Below are 20,267 nucleotides of genomic sequence, written 5' to 3'. Positions count from 1 at the left end.
TGTCTAAGGGTCTGTATTGATAACTGCTGCTAGTTGGTATGATGAAGTGGGGATTTGGGGGGGTGCCTCAGTTTCCCTGTTTTGCACGGCTCCCCGATTCCCAAGCTGCTCTTGGGACACCGCCGGCCCCACGGGGCATGGAGCCAGGGAGCTGCCCAGCGTGGGGCAAACAGGGAAGTCAAGGGGTGGCTGGAATTGCCCCCATCAGTGGAGGCACCCCCCAGCCCAGGGGCACCACCAGGACCATGGAAGAATGGCCACACATGGGGGGGGGGGCGCTGCTTGGCCCTGGTGTGTCATGGGGCAGGAACAAGGGGAGGGGCACGTGGTCTCCCCCTTGGCAGCCCCCTGCCTTGGGCAGGCAGAGGTAACACCCACAGCGGGGGGCTGCCTCGGCGCCCAGGGACATCCCTCCTCTCTCCAACCCGCTGGCGCCCCCAGGTGACTGTGCAGGGGCGTGTTGGCTTAACCTGTCCCGTCCCACGTCTGAGCCCCGGCTCTCGGCCCCCCCGGAGGGATAAACCCTTCCCTGGGCCCTTTCTCCTCCCCGTCCCTTCTCCAGCCCTCTCACGTCCCCCCCCCCTTTGGCATCTCTCGTCCAGTCCCCGTCCTCCCCGGCTCTGCTCCCACAGCCCTTCCACCTGCCCCCCCCTTCCCGTTACCTTCTGCTCCCCCGCGCACGCACCTGGGCCGCCCGCTGGAGCCTACGGAGCGGCAGGAGGGTCCGGTCCCTGGCTCCCATCCGGATCGCTTCCCTTTTCCCCGGAGTGGCCACGAGCAGCGAGCGAGCCCCCCGAATCCACGTCCCCACTCCTCCGCCCCCGGCCCTGCCCAGCCTGGCTCTGCCCCGGCGGGACCTGACCCCCAGGCATTAATCTGGCTCTTTTCTGAACCCGGCGTTTCATCGCCTGCTCGCGCAGATCCCTTGGGACTCTGCCCCGTTCGTCAGCGCCCCCCAGACCCCGGCGACTCCACTAGGTCCCTCTCTCCCGTCTGAACTCCGACCCTTTCCCCTTCGCCCTGCCGGATAACCTGCCCCCCGCCTCCCTCGCTCTTGGCCCTGCCGGCTCGCTTTGCTTCCGAGCCCGGTCGAAGGACGTCACCCCCAGCCCGGCGGCCCGGCTTTTCCCTTCGCCCCCTTCACGCTGCCCCTGCCCCCCGGACCCGCTTCGCCCACGCCACCCGGCCTGCTGCCCCGCGCTGACGGGAGCCAGCGAGCGGTTCTGGGGTTACATCCGGGCAATTACCCCCGAGGCGAGGGGGCGCTCCAGCCGGGAACCCAGCAGGGACAAGGGGCCGAGAGGCAGCTGGCTGGAGGGGAGGGAGCCGGCCCCTGCGGAGACGCGGGCCTGGCCCCTGGGGTGGACAGACACAGGGACAAGGCCGGGCTGGACAACACTGTGAACCTTGGGGCGCCTCACAGAGCTCCCGGGAGGGGGCTGCAGCCCAGAGGGGGTGGGGCCTGGCCTGGAAGCAGAAGGGGGGTCCGGGGGGGGGATGGCTGTAGGGTGATAGAGGGGGGCGCGGACAGACAGAAAAGGGGACGGACAGACAGACACGTCGCCCACAGAGGGGTCGCTCAACCGGGCTGCTGTTATTTCAAGGAGCAGCCTGCAGCCTCCCCCTCCCTCACCCCAACTTTCCCGGGGCCCCGCGTGTCCCCAGCCCCCCATGCTCCAGCTCCCCTCGGGCCCAGCTCGGCGCCCTTCCCCCGCTGCCCCATCTCCTCGCTCCCTGGATACCCCCCAGCTCTGTCCCACCCCCCCACTGCTGTTGCTGGTGGGATTCGATCCCGCCCCAGCTGCTCCCCCGGGGTGAGGGGGGCCGGAGCCAGGCTGCCGGGATGCTCTTCGGAAAGCGGCCACTAGGGGGAGCCGCAGGCTGCACGTGCCGCGCCCCCCCCCCCCCAGCTCGCTGGTCCTTCGCAGTGTGTGTGGGGGGGGATCCTGGCATCTGTTTGCGGGGGGGGGAATCAGCAGGGGAGACGGGCGGGCGTCCTCGCGGCTTCACTGGATGAGGGGGGCCGAGCGGTCGTTGGTCACCGTCCGCTTCAGCCTCACGTGAGCGAAGGGGTTAGACCTGGGGGAGACAGAAAGTGGGTGGGGGGGGTCACGGTGCTAGTGTGTGCGGGGGGGGGGGGAGAGATTCCTGCAAGGGGGGGCAAACCTTTCAAGAGAGCCATGGGGAAGGAGGGAGAATTCTGAGTTTAGAGCCCCACGGGGGACGGGGCTCGGGGGAACTTAGGGGGCCTGAGGCCCAGCGTGGGAGGCGGGGGAGCAGGGGGGCAGCATGGGAGGCGGTGGGGCAGAGGCCCAGGGTGGAAGGTGGGGGGAGCGTGGGAGGCTGGGGGCCCAGGAGGGCAGCGTGGAAAGCAGGGGATAGAGGTTTAGCGGGGGAGGCAGAGGCCCAGCATGGGAGGTGGGGAGAGAATGGGGGGCAGCATGGGAGGCGGGGGGGCAGGACATCAGTGGGCGAGAGCCGTCAGATGGGGCTTCACTGGAGGGGCAGAGCCCCAGGGCACGGCCCTCGCTGCTCTCACCTGGACGGGGACGAGTTCGGGGGGCTCCCAAATTCGTTCGCCAACTGGGAAGAGGCAGGAGAGAAGCGGATTAACCAGAGGGTGAGACTAGGGGGAGGGGGGGCAGGAGAGAGGAGGGGCCGGGCACATGGGGGTCCTCACACGCCCCCAGGGTGTGGGGGTTCCTCCGCCAGGCCCCCTGCATGGTGATTGGGGGGGTGCCAGACGGCCAACCCCGTCACTCGCCCCCTCTGAGCCGCACGGCCAGCCCCCTGCGCCCCCCACCCCACGGAGAGGCCCCGGGGGGCGCTCACCTGGAGGGCTCCCCCACTCACCTGCGACAGGTCGGGGTTGATCATGCTGTAGGGGCGCTGGCGGAAGGTGCCGGGGCGGGGGGAAGGGGCGTAGCGCGAGGCGGCCCCCGCAGGGCCCCCCTCCGGGCTGGGCCCCGCGCACCCCGCCTTGTCCAGGGTCCCCGTGCTGCTGCTGTTCACTTTGCTCAGCGGAAAGCTGGGGAGGGGGGGTGAAAATGAGGCCCTGGAGCTGGCCCCCTGCTCCCCACCACTGCATGTCCCCCAGGCCCCATCTCCCCCTCTCTGCCCTACATCCTGCCCCACCTCAGCACCCCCACCCCCCAACTCAGTACCACTGTCTGGCCCCCAACTTCACCCCCTCCTCAGCCCCTCAGCCCTCCACGTCCCACCCCCTATGCCAGCCCCACATCCCCAGCCCACTCTTCATCCTCCCCCACCGCATGGCACGCCCACCCCCAGCTCACCTGCCATGGGGTTTCTCAGGGCTCTCGGTGGGGGGGATCGGACGAGTATATGAGAAGGGGAACCAGCCTTTCCTGGAGGGGGGAGCAGAGGTCAGACCGGACGGGCGGACGGACACACACACACACACACACACACCCGCTGGGGCAGCTGAAGACGCAGTGAGGGCCCTGCTAGGAATCGGATCCGGTCCAGGGACTTTGAACTCAAGAGACCAGATCCACCAGCCCCAGCTCTGGGGGGGAAGTTGGGGCTAGTGGTTAGAGCTAGGAGCCAGGACTCCTGGGTTCTCTCCCCAGCTCTGGGAGGGAAGTTGGGGCTAGTGGTTAGAGTAGGTAGGGTGATTGGGAGCCAGGATTCCTGGGTTCTCTCCCTGGCTCTGGCAGGGCAGTGGGAGCTAGTGGTTAGAGCTGAGCCCCACGACTGCTAGGCTCTTCCCCTGGCTCTGGGTAAGGAGTGGGGGTCAGTGGTTAGGGCTGGGAGCCAGGACTCCTAGGTAGGCTCTCTCCCTGGCTCTGGGAGGAGAGTGGGGGTCAGTGGTTAGAGCTGGGAGCCAGGTCTCCTGGGCTCTGCCCCTGGCTCGGGCAGGGCAGTGGGGGCCAGTGGTCCGCCCGCGGAGGGGGCTCTCACATGTGCGTGGCTTCGTTCTCCCCATAGTGCCAGCCGTCCCGGGCCTCGGTCACCAGCAGCGCGATGACGTCCCCCTCCTGGAAGTTGAGCAGGGTGCTGTTCTCGCCGGCCGCGTGGGAGAACACGGCCTGCACCCGGCGCCGCTCGGCCCGTGGGGGCGGCCCCACCAGCGCCCCGATCCGCGGCAGGGTCTTGTTCTCCGCTGGGGGGAGTGAGGAAAGGGGGTCAGGCAGAGTCCCCCCCCTTTCCCTCCCTGGAAAGGGGCTTGGGGGGATCCAAGAGGAGGGGCCTGGGGAACACACGTGGGGTCCCCGTGGGGGGCTTGGGAGCGGCCCAGGAGGATACAGATGACAGCCGGGTCATGGGGGGGTCTGTGTGACAGACGCCTCCCCCCAGGTCTGTCCCAGCTCCAGCCAGGTCAGCCCAGGGCACGAGATCGCAGCAAGCGGCTCAGAGCCGGACTCTTAATTGGCTTAAGCTGGGCAAAATGTCAGGCCTGGGGGGAGGGAGGGCAGCTTTCCCCCCCGACCCGTATGGGGTCACCCTCCCCCACACCAGCCCCCCACAGAGCCTGAGCCTCATGACAGGAAGGCTGGAAACTGGCAAGTGCGGGGGGGACAGGGACGGGGGACTGGACAGCCCCATCTGGGGTCACAGGTGAGAGGAGTCAGCTGGGTTCAGACGAACCCATATGCAAACACTTGGAAAGTAATAAAGTGATAGGGAATAGCCAGCATGGGTTTGTGAAGAACAAGTCATGCCAAACTAATCTGATAGCTTTCTTTGATAGGATAACGAGCCTTGTGGATAAGGGAGAAGCGGTGGATGTCATATACCTAGACTTTAGTAAGGCATTTGATACGGTCTCGCATGATATTCTTATTGATAAACTAGGCAAATATAACTTAGATAGGGCCACGATAAGGTGGGTGCATAATTGGCTGGATAACCGTAGTCAGAGAGTTGTTAACGGTGCTAAATCCTGCTGGAAAGGGATAACAAGTGGAGTTCCGCAAGGGTCTGTTTTGGGACCCGTACTGTTCAATATCTTCATCAATGATGTAGATATTGAGATAGAGAGTACGCTTATTAAGTTTGCAGATGATACCAAACTGGGTGGGGTTGCAACTTCTTTGGAGGATAGGGACATAATTCAAAATGACCTTAGCAAGTTAGAGAAATGGTCAGAGGTAAACAGGATGAGATTTAATAAAGAGAAATGCAAAGTGCTCCACTTAGGAAGGAACAATCAGTTCCATACATACAAGATGGGAAGCGACTGTCTAGGAAGGAGCATGGCGGAAAGGGATCTAGGGGTCATAGTGGACCACAAGTTGAATATGAGTCAACAGTGTGATGCTGTTGCAAAAAAAGCAAATATGATTCTAGGTTGTATCAACAGGTGTGTTGTAAGCAAAACTCGGGAAGTCATTCTGCCGCTCTACTCTGCACTAGTTAGGCCTCAGCTGGAGTACTGTGTCCAGTTCTGGGCGCCACATTTCAAGAAAGATGTGGAGAAATTGGAAAGGGTACAGAGAAGAGCGACAAGAATGATTAAAGGTTTAGAGAACATGACCTATGAAGCCAGGCTTCATGAACTGGGCTTGTTTAGTTTGGAAAAAAGAAGATTAAGGGGGGACATGATAGCGGTTTTCAAATATCTAAAAGGGTGTCACAAGGAGGAAGGAGAAAATTTGTTCCTCTTGGTTTCTGAGGACAGAACAAGAAGCAATGGGCTTAAAGTGCAGCAGGGGAGGTTTAGATTGGACATTAGGAAAAAATTCCTAACTGTCAGGGTGGTCAAATATTGGAATAAATTGCCAAGGGAGGTGGTGGAATCTCCCTCTCTGGAGATATTTAAGAACAGGTTAGATAGACATCTGTCAGGGATGGTGTAGACGGAGCTTGGTCCTGCCTTGAGGGCGGGGGGCTGGACTCGATGACCTCTCGAGGTCCCTTCCAGTCCTATTATTCTATGATTCTATGAACCCCCCCCCCCGCCCCGCCTCATCTGGGTGTCCGAGAAGGTCAGCTTAGCGGAGGCCTGTTCGGTCAGGGGCTGCGGGGCGGGAGTGAAGGGCACCGGCAGGACTGGGGGGGCCAGGGGCTGCAGGGCAGGAGTGAGGGACACCGGCAGCACTGGGGGGGGCACGGGCAGGCACTTACCAAGCGTGGCAAGGCGGGTCTCCGTGGACGCTTTGCGGGGGATGGGCAGGGTACAGGAGTAGCCGTCGCTGGCCCGGGGCGGCGGGGGGGTCTGCGTGGCTGGCAGGCCTAGCGGGGAGGTGAGGGGCTCGCTGGGGGGCGGGTGCCCCAGGTCGCGGGAGCCCCGGGTGCGGTGGGAGTCGCCGTTGGGGAGCGCGGTCGCTTCCTGCAGGGAGATGCGCTGAGGAAGGAGAGAAGCGGTGGGGGCTCTGCTCACCAGGGACTGGGCTCACCCTCCCGTCGGGGCTTGGAGACCCAGGCGCCCGGGTCTCTCTCGGGGGGCCCGTCAGCCGCACCGCTCCCCGTTCCCCGGGGGCAGAGACGTACGTGGTTGAGGGCCAGGCCCCCGCCCCCCAGCAGGGGCGTCAGCTCGGCGGGCACCTCCAGGGGCTGGGGGGTGGGCAGTAGGTCAGAGGCGGCGGGCGCGGGGGGGCTGTTAGCCGTCTGCTTCACCAGGGCCAGGGCGCGGTCGGGCAGGCGTGTGGGCTGGACGCAGGACTGCTGCCAGCTGGGCAGCTTGGCCCCCAGCAGCTCCTTCACCTGTGGGGGGGGGGGACAAAGATGGGTGGGTGGGGCTCCCACTGCCCCCCAGCTGGGGGAACCCCCATAGGATGACCCCCAACTGGGCCCCCCACAGGAACTACACCGCTCCCCCCAATATTGTGCCTCTGCTACTCTCAGGCACTCCTCGGGGGCTCGTCTGCACTGACCCCCACCAGCCTCCTGCCCCACTCCAGGGGGGCCCACGAGGTGAAAAGATACAGTGACATCCCACGAGGGGACTCTTTGTTGGGGCGGAGGGATACAGAGGAAGTGTGGGTGGAGAGATATGAGGCCTGCGTGCAGGCGGAGGGATCTCGCTTGGGTGGAGGGATACGGGTGGGCGGCTCACCTTGGCGTGGTAGGCACTGAAGTGCTTGGACACAGCGCACTGGCGATCCACCAGGAACGAGTACCGGCGGCGCTCCTCGGTGAGGGCCGCCTTGTATCCCTCCGCCACAAAGCGGTCCAGCTCGCTCTGCTTGGCGCTCATCACCTCCACGTACTAAAGGGGGGAGGAAGGGCACAAGAAAATAGTCCGGGGCTGCACCAAAGCATGCAGGGGGGGGGGGACAATCACCCCAACATCAGACCTCCCCACCACAGAGCTGGGCCTAGGTACCCGCTCTGCATCACACCACCGACAGCCCCCCCAGATCAGCCTCAGACGCCAAACCACACCCCAAATATTCCCCCATCAGCCCCAATGCCCCGTACTGGACCACAAACACCCCCCCACATCAGGTCCTGATGCCCCATATTGGACCCTGAATAGCCCCCCACATATGGCCCCCAACAGCCCCCTGCATTAGGCCCCGATGCCCCAAATTGGTTTCGGTGGGGGAAGGGTTAACACTCCCCCACTCCCTTGCCCCCCCCCCACTTCCCCACTCCCCCCGCAGCCTGAAGAATGGGGGCTGTGACCCCGAAGTAATGGTTCCCCAGGCAATGGGTGCCGACAAAGGGGGGCCTTCCGGAGCCAAGGCGGGGAGGGAGGGGAAGGAGCAGGCGCCTGACATGCTAATGAGGGGGGGAGGGGGAGGGCCCTGACCAGGGGTGGGGGGAGGCAGAGGGCTGCGGGGGGGGGGGGAGAAGGAAACACTTGCCAGAAACAATTCCACTCTGCGCCCCCCCCCAGCACCACATGGGCTCCCCCAATCGTGTCTCTCCCCACACTGCGGGCAGCCCCTCCCCCAGCGCATGCCCCCACCCCCCGTGGCCCGGGTTCCACCCCCCACCTGCCCACCCACGCAAAGCCCCTTACGCTGAGATTAGGGGCCCAGGCACCAGCTGGCCAAAGAATGTTAAAACCCTTCGGAGCCGCGAGCCCTCGGGGCCCGGACCCCACCCGCCGGGGGGCAGAGCCCGGCCTGCCTGCGGCCCCAGCGCCGCCGTCCTGCCCGGCTTCCGGCCGGATGCGATGGCCCCGTGTCGTCCATTGTTTTCCCACCCGCTGCCCCTCGCTGCCAGAGCCCCGTGGCGGGCGGGCGAGGGCCCAGCCTGGGGCCCTTTCTGCCCCCAGCAAAGCCAGGCCTGATGGGCGCCCAGTGGCAGCGTGGCCCTGGGTTCTAGCGTGTCGGGCTCCCCCGTGAGTTCAGGGGCGCTGCTCCGTGCGAGACCGTGCCAAGCGCGCCGCCTGTGAGACTGGGCAGGAGCACGAACATGTGGGGGAGGGTCTCGGCCCGGGGGGGGGGGGCAGACGGCCTCCCCCAGCCGCTCTTGCTGCCCTCCACTGCATTTACCTTCCCCAGCCCCTCCTGGTCCCCCTCCCAGCCCCTCACCTGCACCTCGCGGTCCCCGTATTTCTGGGGGTTCTTGCTGCTCTGACACTTCTTGCGCAGTTTTTTCAGCTCGGCCTGGCACTTCTCGATGGCCTCCGTCTTGGCACGGTGCTCACTCTGGTACTTCTTCAGGGTGGCCTGCGGGGGTGCCACAGAGCAGGGGGGTGCAGGTCACCCTGGGGAGGGGGCAGAGGGGTGGGGACAGGACTCCCCGGGGCCCTAGGCAGGGCTGGCTTGCTCTGCGCCGCGCCTGGGACAAAGGGGACCCCAGTCTGGGTCTGAACTTGTGAGTGGCACAGCTGGGGAAACTGAGGCACAGGAGAGCAGGGGGCAGGCACCAGGCTGGGGGGGGGCACACGGCAGCGGGGGGGGGGGGGGGCAGGCACCAAGCTGGAGGGAGCAAGTGTCAGGCTGGAGGGACACAGGGCAGTGGGGCAGGCAAGCACCAAGCTGGGGGACACAAGGCAGCGGGGGGGGCAGGCACCAGGCTGAGGGGCAGAGGGCAGTGTGGGGGGGCAGGCACCAAGTTAGGGGGGCCACGGAAGGGGGGGGCCGTGCTCTCACCAGCAGGTATTTCACGTCCAGCTCCAGTTTCTGCTCCAGCTGGGACAGCAGCTCTGAGTGGAAAAGCTTCAGCTGTGAACAGCAGGAGGGGGAGGATGAGGGGGGGGGCAGCGAGCAAGATACTCCCCTGCCCCACTTCTGTCTCCCCCCATGACAGCCCCCCCAAAAAGCCTCCCAGTATCCCCCTCTTCCCCTGCCCCCTGCAGTATCCCCCCCCATCTGAGAACACAGGGTCCCCCCCGCCATGCCCCAGGAATGAGGGACTTGGGGGTGGATCTGGGGGTGCCTGAGAAGGCAGCGAGGGCGGGTCGGTGGGGGGCAGGGGAGGAGATAACGGGACGGGGGTGGGCGGGGGAAGTTACTCACTGTTTCCTCCAGCTGCACCTGGATCTGGCGATGCACCTCAGCCATCTGGAACAGGGTGTCTCCTGGCGGGGGTGGGGGGGTTAGTCCATCCCATAATCCTCTGATGGAAGAAAGGGCCACGCCTGTCTGCCCCCCCCACTTCCACATGGGCTCTGGCTCCCCACTTCCACATGTGAGCACCTGCCCCCCCTGTTAACACACCCAGCGCTCCCACCCAAGCCTGGGGGTGCAGGGCTGGTGACCCTCCCAGTCACCCCGAACCTGACAACTCGCACACACGGTTCACCAGGCCCCCGCCCCCTCCTGCAGTCTGCACCCACCTGCTCCAACTTGCACACGCGCCGCCCCCGACACCACACCCCAATCACACCCGTCTGCTGCCCCAACTCCCAGGGGCACCTTGGATCCCTCCCTCGGGCCCATTCACCCCTCAGATCACTGACCACAACAGCATACCCCACGCACCACGCACACACACACCTCCAACACCCCCCAGTACCTACACACACCCCACTGCACACCCCACCCCCTCCAACGCACCCCCCAGTACCCACACACACCCCACCGCACACACCACCCCTTCTGTGCACCCCCCCACACACACACCTCCAACACCCCCCAGTACCTACACACACCCCACTGCACACCCCACCCCCTCTATGCACATACACACCTCCAACGCACCCCCCAGTACCCACACACACCCCACCGCACACACCACCCCTTCTGTGCACCCCCCACGCACACACACACCTCCAACACCCCCCAGTACCTACACACACCCCACTGCACACCCCACCCCCTCTGTGCACACACACTCCTCCAACACCCCCCAGTACCTACACACACCCCACTGCACACCCCACCCCCTCTGTGCACACACACACCTCCAACACCCCCCAGTACCTACACACACCCCACTGCACACCCCACCCCCTCCAACGCACCCCCCAGTACCCACACACACCCCACCGCACACACCACCCCTTCTGTGCACCCCCCACGCACACACACACCTCCAACACCCCCCAGTACCCACACACACCCCACTGCACACACCACCCCCTCTGTGCACACACACACCTCCAACGCACCCCCCAGTACCCACACACACCCCACCGCACACACCACCCCTTCTGTGCACCCCCCACGCACACACACAACTCCAACACCCCCCAGTACCCACACACACCCCACTGCACACACCACCCCCTCTGCGCACACACACACCTCCAACGCACACCCCACCGCACACACCACCCCCTCTGCGCACCCCCAACGGGTGCACACACCTCCAACGCACCCCCCCAGTACCCACACACACCCCACCGCACACCCCACCCCCTCTGTGCACCCCCCACGCGCACACACCTCCAATGCAACCCCCAGTACATACACACACCCCACCCCCTCCGTGCACCCGCCCACGCACACACACACCTCCAATGCAACCCCCAGTACATACACACAAACCCCACTGAACACCTCACCCCCTGTGCACTCCCCACGCGCACACACACCTCCAACGCACCCCCAGTACAGACACACACACCCCCACTGCACACACCACTCCCTCTGTGCATCCCCCACGCACACACACACCTCCAATGCACCCCCCGTACATACACACACACCCCACCGCACACACCATCCTCTCTGTGCACCACCCCCATGCATTACACACACCCTCTACCCACTCTGTGCACCACACACCCGCAGCGAGCACGCGCTCCCCAAGCACCACACACACCCCCACCCTCTCTGTGCACCACACATACCCACACACCCCCCTGTGCACCACACACACGCCGATTGTACATTACACACACACACATCCTCTGTGCACCATACCCTCCCATGCACCACACACACACACACACCCTCTGTGCACCACACACTCCCAGCGTGCACACACCCCCCCATGCACCACACACACACACACACCCTCTGTGCACCACACACTCCCAGCGTGCACACCCCCCATGCACCACACACACACACACACCCTCTGTGCACCACACACTCCCAGCGTGCACACCCCCCATGCACCACACACACACACACCCTCTGTGCACCACACACTCCCAGCGTGCACACCCCCCATGCACCATACACACACACACCCTCTGTGCACCACACACTCCCAGCGTGCACACCCCCCCATGCACACACACACACACACACACACACACACACACACACACACACAGCCCCCTCTGTGCGTCATACACACACACACACGGGTGCATGCCCCCCACCCCCCGCCGAACTACAGTGCCCCCCGCCCACACATACACAATCTCGACTTCACCCTAGAAGCTGGGGGACACGATCCCCCTTTCCCCCCACTCCACCCACCCCTTTGAGCCCCCACCCCTGGGCAGCTCACTGCTGGGGGGAGGGGGAATTGGGCCCCTGGAGCAGAGTTGTGGGGGGAGGGGAAAGGCCAGGCCCTGAAGGGTTGAAACTGCTGCCAGGCAAGGCAAAGGGGCACGGCTGGTCGGGGAGGGGGGGGGGGGGTCAGGACACAGACACTTCCCCCTCCCCCACTCCCCCCAGGCTGGCCCAGCCCTGGACGGGGGAGGGGAGAGGGGAGGAAATTGCAGCTTCCAGCAGGAAAACAGCATCTTCCTGCCGCAGGATGCCCCCAGCACGAAGACATGGGGGCCGGATACCAGGGTAGATGGGCCAGTGGCGCTGATCGGGGGAGTAAGGGGGGAGAGCAGGCTGGATACCAGGGTAGATGGGCCAGTGGCGCTGATCGGGAGAGTAAGGGGGGAGAGCAGGCCGGATACCAGGGTAGATGGGCCAGTGGCGCTGATCGGGGGAGTAAGGGGGGAGAGCAGGCCGGATACCAGGGTAGATGGGCCAGTGGCTCTGATCGGGGGAGTAAGGGGGGAGAGCAGGCTGGATACCAGGGTAGATGGGCCAGTGGCTCTGATCGGGGGAGTAAGGGGGGAGAGCAGGCTGGATACCAGGGTAGATGGGCCAGTGGCCCTGATCGGGGGAGTAAGGGGGGAGAGCAGGCTGGATACCAGGGTAGATGGGCCAGTGGCCCTGATCGGGGGAGTAAGGGGGGAGAGCAGGCTGGATACCAGGGTAGATGGGCCAGTGGCTCTGATCGGGGGAGTAAGGGGGGAGAGCAGGCCGGATACCAGGGTAGATGGGCCAGTGGCTCTGATCGCGGGAGTAAGGGGGGAGAGCAGGCCGGATACCAGGGTAGATGGGCCAGTGGCGCTGATCGGGGGAGTAAGGGGGGAGAGCAGGCTGGATACCAGGGTAGATGGGCCAGTGGCGCTGATCGGGGGAGTAAGGGGGGAGAGCAGGCTGGATACCAGGGTAGATGGGCCAGTGGCGCTGATCGGGGGAGTAAGGGGGGAGAGCAGGCTGGATACCAGGGTAGATGGGCCAGTGGCTCTGATCGGGAGAGTAAGGGGGGGAGAGCAGGCTGGATACCAGGGTAGATGGGCCAGTGGCTCTGATCGGGGGAGTAAGGGGGGAGAGCAGGCTGGATACCAGGGTAGATGGGCCAGTGGCGCTGATCGGGGGAGTAAGGGGGGAGAGCAGGCTGGATACCAGGGTAGATGGGCCAGTGGCCCTGATCGGGGGAGTAAGGGGGGAGAGCAGGCTGGATACCAGGGTAGATGGGCCAGTGGCGCTGATCGGGGGAGTAAGGGGGGAGAGCAGGCTGGATACCAGGGTAGATGGGCCAGTGGCTCTGATCGGGGAAATAAGGGGGGAGAGCAGGCTGGATACCAGGGTAGATGGGCCAGTGGCTCTGATTGGGGGAGTAAGGGGGGAGAGCAGGCTGGATACCAGGGTAGATGGGCCAGTGGCTCTGATCGGGGGAGTAAGGGGGGAGAGCAGGCCGGATACCAGGGTAGATGGGCCAGTGGCTCTGATCGGGGGAGTAAGGGGGGAGAGCAGGCTGGATACCAGGGTAGATGGGCCAGTGGCGCTGACCCAGGGTGGGAGGGCAGGAGGAGGAAGGATTCTGGGGCAGATGGGCTGACCTGGAACAGACAGTCCACCCCCCCCCCCCCCCACTGACACCTTACCCAGTTCCTTGGACCCTTGGCTGTCGCTGGCCAATTCCCCCAGCTTCACCAGGGCATCGAAATAGCCCTTGGCCGCTACCGTCACCCCTGCAGGAAAAGAGAGCGCCCTGGAGCGATGGACACAGCGCCCGGCCCCTCTAGGGCCCGGCTGGCTCAGGGGGCAGGAGATGGGGCGGGCCCGGCGGGGGGGGGGGGGGGGGGAAGCGCCGTTTACCTGAGAGGGCTCGCTGGTAACTCTTCCCCATCGTGACAAAACTCCTCAGCCCGGGGTTGAACTGGTCCAGAATCACCTGCACCGAGCAAGGGCCAATCACAGCTCCACAGAGTCGGTCCTATCACCCAGGCTGGCTGGCACGCAGGCCCCTGAGGTGGGGCGCGGGGGCTGGGGGTACGGGAACCCCGGCCCAGAAAGCAGCCCCTCTGGGGTGGGGCTGGGGGTACGGGAACCGGACGGGCTGACGGAAACGCACATGGGGGACGGACAGACGGATAAAGGGACGGCGGCTGGAGGGGCGGTGGAGACGGCCGGCCGGACAGAGGCCGGGGTGTGTATGAAGATGGATGGCGGATGGGTTGGGCAGGGGCGGATGGACAGACAAATGGGGGGGGACATGCGCCATACCGAGCCCTAGGGCTCTGGTGCCTCCCCAGCCAACTGGTGGCAGATGGGGCAGACGCGGGCGGCTCAGCCCCAGGCCCGGCCCCACGGCCCCAGCGGGAGGGCGACGAGCTGGGGTGAAGGCCGGGACCGGCTGCCAGCCCTTCTCCGCCTGACCCACGGGAGCCCAGCACCAGCTCAGCCCGGATCAGTCGGCTCAGCTCAGTCGCTTCGAGGACAGCGGGTCGGGCGCAAAGACGCTGTCTCCGGGGGGGAGGGGAGCCAGGACGCCTGGGTTCTCTCCCGTGCTCAGGGAGGGGGGTGGGGTCTAGTGGTGAGAGCAGAGGAGGCTGGAAGCCAGCACTCCTGGGTTCCCATGCAGACCTCCGTAGGCCCTACAATAACAAACGAGCACACGCAGCTATCGCTGGCCACGCGGACGCAGGGGTGAGGACAGACAGACGGCCTGATACACCTCATTGTGACACTGGACGTAGCCTGGATGCCCTGTCCTGGAGCTATTCCCTGGCTCCCGGTGCGGATCGGGGGTGCCCTGCACCACGGCCGTTCCCTGCCCCCCAGGGCCCATCGGTGCGGATCGGGGGTGCCCTGCACCACGGCCGTTCCCTGCCCCCCAGGGCCCATCGGTGCAGATCGGGGGTGCCCAGTGTCACGGCCGTTCCCTCCCCCCCAAGGCCCATCAGTGCGGATCGGGGGTGCCCTGCGCCATGGCCGTTCCCTGCCCCCCAGGGCCCATCGGTGCGGATCGGGGGTGCCCAGTGTCACAGCCGTTCCCTCCCCCCAGGGCCCATCGGTGCGGATCGGGGGTGCCCAGTGTCACGGCCGTTCCCTCCCCCCAGGGCCCATCGGTGCGGATCGGGGGTGCCCAGTGTCACAGCCGTTCCCTCCCCCCAGGGCCCATCGGTGCGGATCGGGGGTGCCCAGTGTCACAGCCGTTCCCTGCCCCCCAGGGCCCATCGGTGCGGATCGAGGGTGCCCAGTGTCACGGCCGTTCCCTCCCCCCCTCCCTGCCTATAGGGGGGCAGTTCTGAGCGGCCTCTGGAGCCCAGCCCGATCCCTTGCTGTTCCCACTGGTTGTTTCCCCGGGAACCAGGGAGCCTGTCAAAAGAATCTCAGCTGGCCAGAAATCGCAGCTCCCCCTCCCCCCGCGTCTAATCCCCCCTGCTCCTGGGCAGCTGGGACAGGGGCTGGCAGGACCGGGGGCAGGGGAGCTGGGATCCACACCAGGCGCAGCCCCGGCAGCGCTCTGCACCCCAGCCCTTTGGAGGGGATCATGTCCGGAGGCAGGGCACTGCATGGAGGGGTCCTGCAGACACCAGCCGACCCCCCCCCCCCAGCGAGATGGGCAGGAAACTGTCCCCCGACATTCACCCTCATTTGTGGGTTCATTTCTCTCGATTCCCTGCTGAGCAGGGACAACAGCACCAAGCTTCGAGCTTCGGGGAGGAATCCAGATCTCCGAGGTGTGGGCCCCACGCTGTGCTGGGGAGGGCAGGGGCTGAGGTCAGAACCCAGCCTCCCAGCAATCAGGGGTGACTCCGGATTGACTCTGGGGGGGGAGCCGAGATCAGGACCCAGCCTCCCAGCAATCAGGGGTGACTCCGGATTGACTCTGGGGGGGGAGCCGAGATCAGGACCCAGCCTCCCAGCAATCAGGGGTGACTCCAGATTGACTCTGGGGGGGGAGCCGAGATCAGGACCCAGCCTCCCAGCAATCAGGGGTGACTCCGGATTGACTCTGGGGGGGGAGCCGAGATCAGGACCCAGCCTCCCAGCAATCAGGGGTGACTCCGGATTGACTCTGGGGGGGAGCCGAGATCAGGACCCAGCCTCCCAGCAATCAGGGGTGACTCCGGATTGACTCTGGGGGGGGGGAGCCGAGATCAGGACCCAGCCTCCCAGCAATCAGGGGTGACTCCGGATTGACTCTGGGGGGGGAGCCGAGATCAGGACCCAGCCTCCCAGCAATCAGGGGTGACTCCGGATTGACTCTGGGGGGGAGCCGAGATCAGGACCCAGCCTCCCAGCAATCAGGGGTGACTCCGGATTGACTCTGGGGGGGGGGAGCCGAGATCAGGACCCAGCCTCCCAGCAATCAGGGGTGACTCCGGATTGACTCTGGGGGGGGAGCCGAGATCAGGACCCAGCCTCCCAGCAATCAGGGGTGACTCCGGATTGACTCTGGAGGGAGCGGAGATCAGAACCCAGCCTCCCAGCAATCAGGGGTGACTCCGGATTGACTCTGGGGGGGGAGCCGAGATCAGGACCCAGTCTCCCAGCAATCAGGGGTGACTCCGGATTGACTCTGGGGGGGGGAGCCGAGATCAGGACCAGCCTCCCAGCAATCAGGGGTGACTCCGGATTGACTCTGGGGGGGGAGCCGAGATCAGGACCAGCCTCCCAGCAATCAGGGGTGACTCCGGATTGACTCTGGAGGGAGCCGAGATCAGAACTCAGCCTCGCTGCAAACAGGGGTTACACCAGATTGACCCCTCTCCCTCAGGGCTGCCCCCCAGATTGGGGTTAAAGCCCCAGCCCCAAAGAGCTAGAAGCAGAGGGGGCCAGACCCTGGCAACTGACCTGTCTCTGGTGCCCAGGGAAACTTGGGGTGAGTGGCAGGACTCCCAGCACCCCAACCCCCCCCCCATAGATGGGACAAAGCAAATGGGGGAGCTAGAGCCCCTTGGAGACAGCAGAATCCAGATGTCCCCCCCACCCTACTATGCCTCCCATGCACCCCTCCTCCATGCCCCTTCTCCATCCACCCCACACATGCACCCCCTCCCCAAACTTTGCCCTGCCAGGCTCCAGCGGGAGGGGGGGCGAAGGGGGACCAGGGAGCTGTGGGGCAGGGATGGGGGACGGAGGAGAGTAACTATGCAGGCAAGGGGGGAAGGGAGAGGCAAGGAGACAGCCGTGGGGCGCGGGGGGGGGGAGGCAGGGAACGGGCCGTGGGGCGGGGGGGGGGAGGCAGGGAACGGGCCGTGGGGGTGCAAAGGGGGGAGCAGGGAACGGGCCGTGGGGCGCGGGGGGGGGGAGGCAGGGAACGGGCCGAGGGGCGCGGGGGGGGGAGGCAGGGAACGGGCCGAGGGGGTGCAAAGGGGGGAGCAGGGAACGGGCCGTGGGGCGGGGGGGGGGGGAGGCAGGGAACGGGCCGTGGAGCGGGGGGGGGGGGGGGGAGGCAGGGAACGGGCCGAGGGGCGGGGGGGGGAGGCAGGGAACGGGCCGAGGGGCGGGGGGGGGAGGCAGGGAACGGGCCGTGGGGGTGCAAAGGGGGGAGCAGGGAACGGGCCGAGGGGCGGGGGGGGGAAGGCAGGGAACGGGCCGAGGGGCGGGGGGGGGGAGGCAGGGAACGGGCCGTGGGGCGGCGGGGGGGGAGGCAGGGAACGGGCCGTGGGGGTGCAAAGGGGGGAGCAGGGAACGGGTCGCGGGGGGGCGCGGGGCCCGGCGGCGGCTCACCCTATAGACACTCTCCGTGAGCCGGTTGACTTCGTCCGAGCGGGACATGCTGGCACCGGGGGCGGCGGGGACCGGCCGAGAGCTGGGACGCGGCGCGCCCCGAGGCAGGGACCGGAGGGCGGGGGCTGCGGGAAGGGGCGGGGGCCGGGGTGGGCAGCACCGGCGGGAGGAGGGGGAGGGGGCGGAGTTGGGGGTCAGGAAGGGAGGGAGCTGGGGAGCGTGGGGAGCTGGGGGGTAGGTCCGCGCTTGGGGGGCAGGTGGAGATGTGGGGAAGGGGGTGGGGGGGAGGAAACGAGCGACAGAGGGGGAGCTCCTGGGGGGCGGGGTTCTGGAGGGGGAGGAGTTATGGGGCCGGGATGCGGGGGGGGGGGGGGGGTTCCAGCGAGAGACAGAGACAAAAAAATCCGTCCACCTCTCCAGACTGTACAAAACTTTCCAGCCAATCGGAAGTCGCCCGTGCCTGCCCCGCCCCTCCCAATCTAGGGCAGTTTAGCATGAAATGGGAGGGGCCTCTTGCCTTATTTGCATATGCAAAGAAACAGGAGAACGCACCCCTCCCCCGCCGTTCCCCAATCGAAATACACCCCGTCCTGGCCTCGCTGCGATCAGCCCGGTGGATGGACCAAGGGGCCATGGGGCAGTTCGGGCTGACCCCATTGTGGCGGTAGGGGGCGCTGTGCTGCAGGGGAAGGGGCCAGCAGGGGGCGCTGGGGTGCACCGAAGGGGCCAGCAGGGGGCGCTGGAGTGCACCGAAGGGGCCTACAGGGGGCGCTGGGGTGCACCGAGGGGGCCAGCAGGGGGCGCTGGAGTGCACCGAAGGGGCCAACAGGGGGCGCTGGGGTGCACCGAGGGGGCCAGCAGGGGGTGCTGGAGTGCACTGAAGGGGCCAGCAGGGGGCGCTGGAGTGCACTGAAGGGGCCAGCAGGGGGCGCTGGGGTGCACGGAGGGTGCCAGCAGGGGGCGCTGGGGTGCACCGAAGGAGCCAACAGGGGGCTCTGGGGTGCAAGGAGGGGGCCAGCAGGGGGCGCTGGGGTGCACCGAAGGGGCCAACAGGGGGCGCTGGGGTGCACCGAAGGGGCCAGCAGGGGGCACTGGAGTGCACCGAAGGGGCCAACAGGGGGCACTGGGGTGCACCGAGGGGGCCAGCAGGGGGCACTGGAGTGCACCGAAGGGGCCAGCAGGGGGCACTGGGGTGCACAGAGGGGGCCAGCAGGGGGCGCTGGAGTGCACCGAAGGGGCCAGCAGGGGGCGCTCGGGTGCACGGAGGGGGCCACAGCAGGGGGCGCTCGGGTGCACGGAGGGGGCCAGCAGGGGGCGCGCTCCCTTCTAAGTCCTAAAATCTGTGACCAAATGTCACTTGCAATTTATGCCTCATGTGCCACGGGAGCTGCGGGTCGGAACTGGGGGGCACCAGCAGTACTGGGGGGCGGGGGAGCCCAGGGCTGGGCCGGTGGGTCAGGACTGGGGGCACCAGCAGGACTCTGCCCCCTCTTCCCCTTTCTCCCCTCCCTGGGTTCCTCTCCCAGTTGTCTGCTGCAGCCTCCCCCCAGGTCTGCGCGGCCCCTTTCCCCGGCGCGACGTCGGCAGCCTCCCCGCCTCGCTCCCCAGGGCTGGCTGGGCTCCCAGGCACGTCCATGGCGCTCTGGGCTCCCTGTTCCCATGGGACTGGGGCCAGCACCTGCCCCGCCCCAGCGATGGATGGGCTCCCGCTCAGATTGGAGCCTGCAGCCAGCCTGCCCCCTGCTGCCCACCCACCGCCACTGCAGCTCCCCAGCAGCCAGGGCTGGGCCCAGTACCCCAAGCAGGGCACTAGGGGCTGTTGGGAGGCGGGGGGGGGGGGCACTGGGCTGCAGAGAGGGGGCAGGAGGAGGCACTGGGCTGCAGGGGTGGGCGAGGGGCTCATGACCTGTGTGGGGCAGGGTGCCCCTTTGACCCACTCTGCACACACGTCCGCTGCTGCAATTTCCGCAGCAGATTGGTTTCCGATGCTGTCAGCAGCGCGCTGCAGGAGGAGGAAGTAGCAGCCAAGTGACACCCAAGGGAGAAGTTTTAGTTCACTAAAAGGGAGGGGACGGACCCTGCGGAAAGTCTGCGCTCTGACGGCAGGTGAGAGCGGGGCAGGGCGGGCAGGGGAGCTAGTTCCAGATCTGGCAGGGAGCCTGGGTTATAGGCCGGTAAGAACCTGCACCTGTAAGAAACTTTAAATTACTTTCACTGCAGGTTTGGGGGGGGGAGAGTGAGGGGCACTTGTAGGGCTGGGGGCCAGGGCGAGGCCAGCAGGGGCTGCGGGGCGGGAATGAGGGGCACTGGCCAAATTGGGGGGCTGGTCACATGGGCATACTCCTGCCCCCCTTGACTCGCTGCAAGGCCCCACAGCTGCCCACAACCCCCCTTTCTTCCTAGTAAGGATTTAACAGCTCCAGCCCCACCCATGAAAGCTGAGAGAGGGGTACGGGGCAGCCAACCCCTCAACTGGGACCCCCCCACTCTCTGCCCCCCGAGTCGCCAGCTCCAGCAGGAAGTGCCCCAGAGGCACTGCCCCGCAGAGTGCTGGGCCATAGCAGGGGACAGCCATCCCCTTTCCCCCCCCCCAGAACGTCACCCAACACAGCCCCCCCATTTCCAGGGGACCCCATCTAGGGGACTCTTGTACCCAGGGCCCGGACAGCTCTTGGCCTCTCTCCTGAAGTGGGGAGGGGTGGAGACCTGATTGGGGGGGGTCGTGCCCTGGGGGTAGGATGGAGACCCAGT

At 66.2% G+C, this 20,267-nt stretch overlaps 1 protein-coding gene and 1 long non-coding RNA gene across 5 annotated transcripts in view; one reads left to right on the top strand and one right to left on the bottom strand.

Annotated features, from left to right (window-relative positions):
* Positions 1-353: 353 nt before the first annotated feature.
* Positions 354-17,764, bottom strand: LOC142825583 (BAR/IMD domain-containing adapter protein 2-like). Of its 4 annotated transcripts, none has more exons than XM_089770318.1 (14): positions 17,517-17,756; positions 13,653-13,728; positions 13,439-13,525; positions 9,381-9,442; positions 9,015-9,086; positions 8,451-8,588; positions 7,022-7,174; positions 6,457-6,669; positions 6,091-6,295; positions 3,925-4,126; positions 3,297-3,368; positions 2,854-3,028; positions 2,540-2,583; positions 354-2,079 (listed from the first exon to the last, which is right to left on the bottom strand). In XM_089770318.1, the coding sequence occupies exons 1-14, from the start codon at positions 17,562-17,564 to the stop codon at positions 2,007-2,009; spliced, it is 1,620 nt and encodes a 539-aa protein (XP_089626444.1). In that variant the 5' UTR covers positions 17,565-17,756; the 3' UTR covers positions 354-2,006. The 4 variants fall into 4 exon arrangements, with proteins under 4 accessions (XP_089626444.1, XP_075773596.2, XP_075773597.2 ...); XM_075917481.2 differs by having other exon boundaries at positions 6,091-6,310; positions 17,517-17,750; XM_075917482.2 differs by lacking the exon at positions 6,457-6,669 and having other exon boundaries at positions 6,091-6,310; positions 17,517-17,764.
* Positions 17,765-17,939: 175 nt separating this feature from the next.
* Positions 17,940-20,267, top strand: part of LOC142825593 (uncharacterized) — a 3,544-nt gene continuing 1,216 nt past the window's right edge. Inside the window, exons 1-2 of the long non-coding RNA XR_012899975.2 lie at positions 17,940-18,180; positions 19,491-19,622. This is a non-coding gene — a long non-coding RNA (uncharacterized LOC142825593). The remainder of the gene's footprint in view (positions 18,181-19,490; positions 19,623-20,267) is intronic.

This window comes from Pelodiscus sinensis, chromosome 18 (assembly GCF_052426305.1).
Source record: "Pelodiscus sinensis isolate ZL-2025 chromosome 18, ASM5242630v1, whole genome shotgun sequence".
NCBI classification, from domain to species: domain Eukaryota; kingdom Metazoa; phylum Chordata; order Testudines; family Trionychidae; genus Pelodiscus; species Pelodiscus sinensis.
Note: the sequence above shows the minus strand (reverse complement) of the source record. Positions and strands in the feature narration are given on the sequence as shown.

Excerpts from the sequence above, each read along its gene's own strand:
- LOC142825583 (XM_075917481.2), bottom strand. The coding sequence starts at position 17,564 with ATGTCCCGCTCGGACGAAGTCAACCGGCTCACGGAGAGTGTCTATAGG. Across the intron at positions 9,087-9,380 it reads AGGTGCAGCTGGAGGAAACA|CTGAAGCTTTTCCACTCAGA; the intron begins GTGAGTAACTTC and ends TGCTGTTCACAG. Across the intron at positions 7,175-8,450 it reads ACGGGGACCGCGAGGTGCAG|TACGTGGAGGTGATGAGCGC; the intron begins GTGAGGGGCTGG and ends TCCCCCCTTTAG.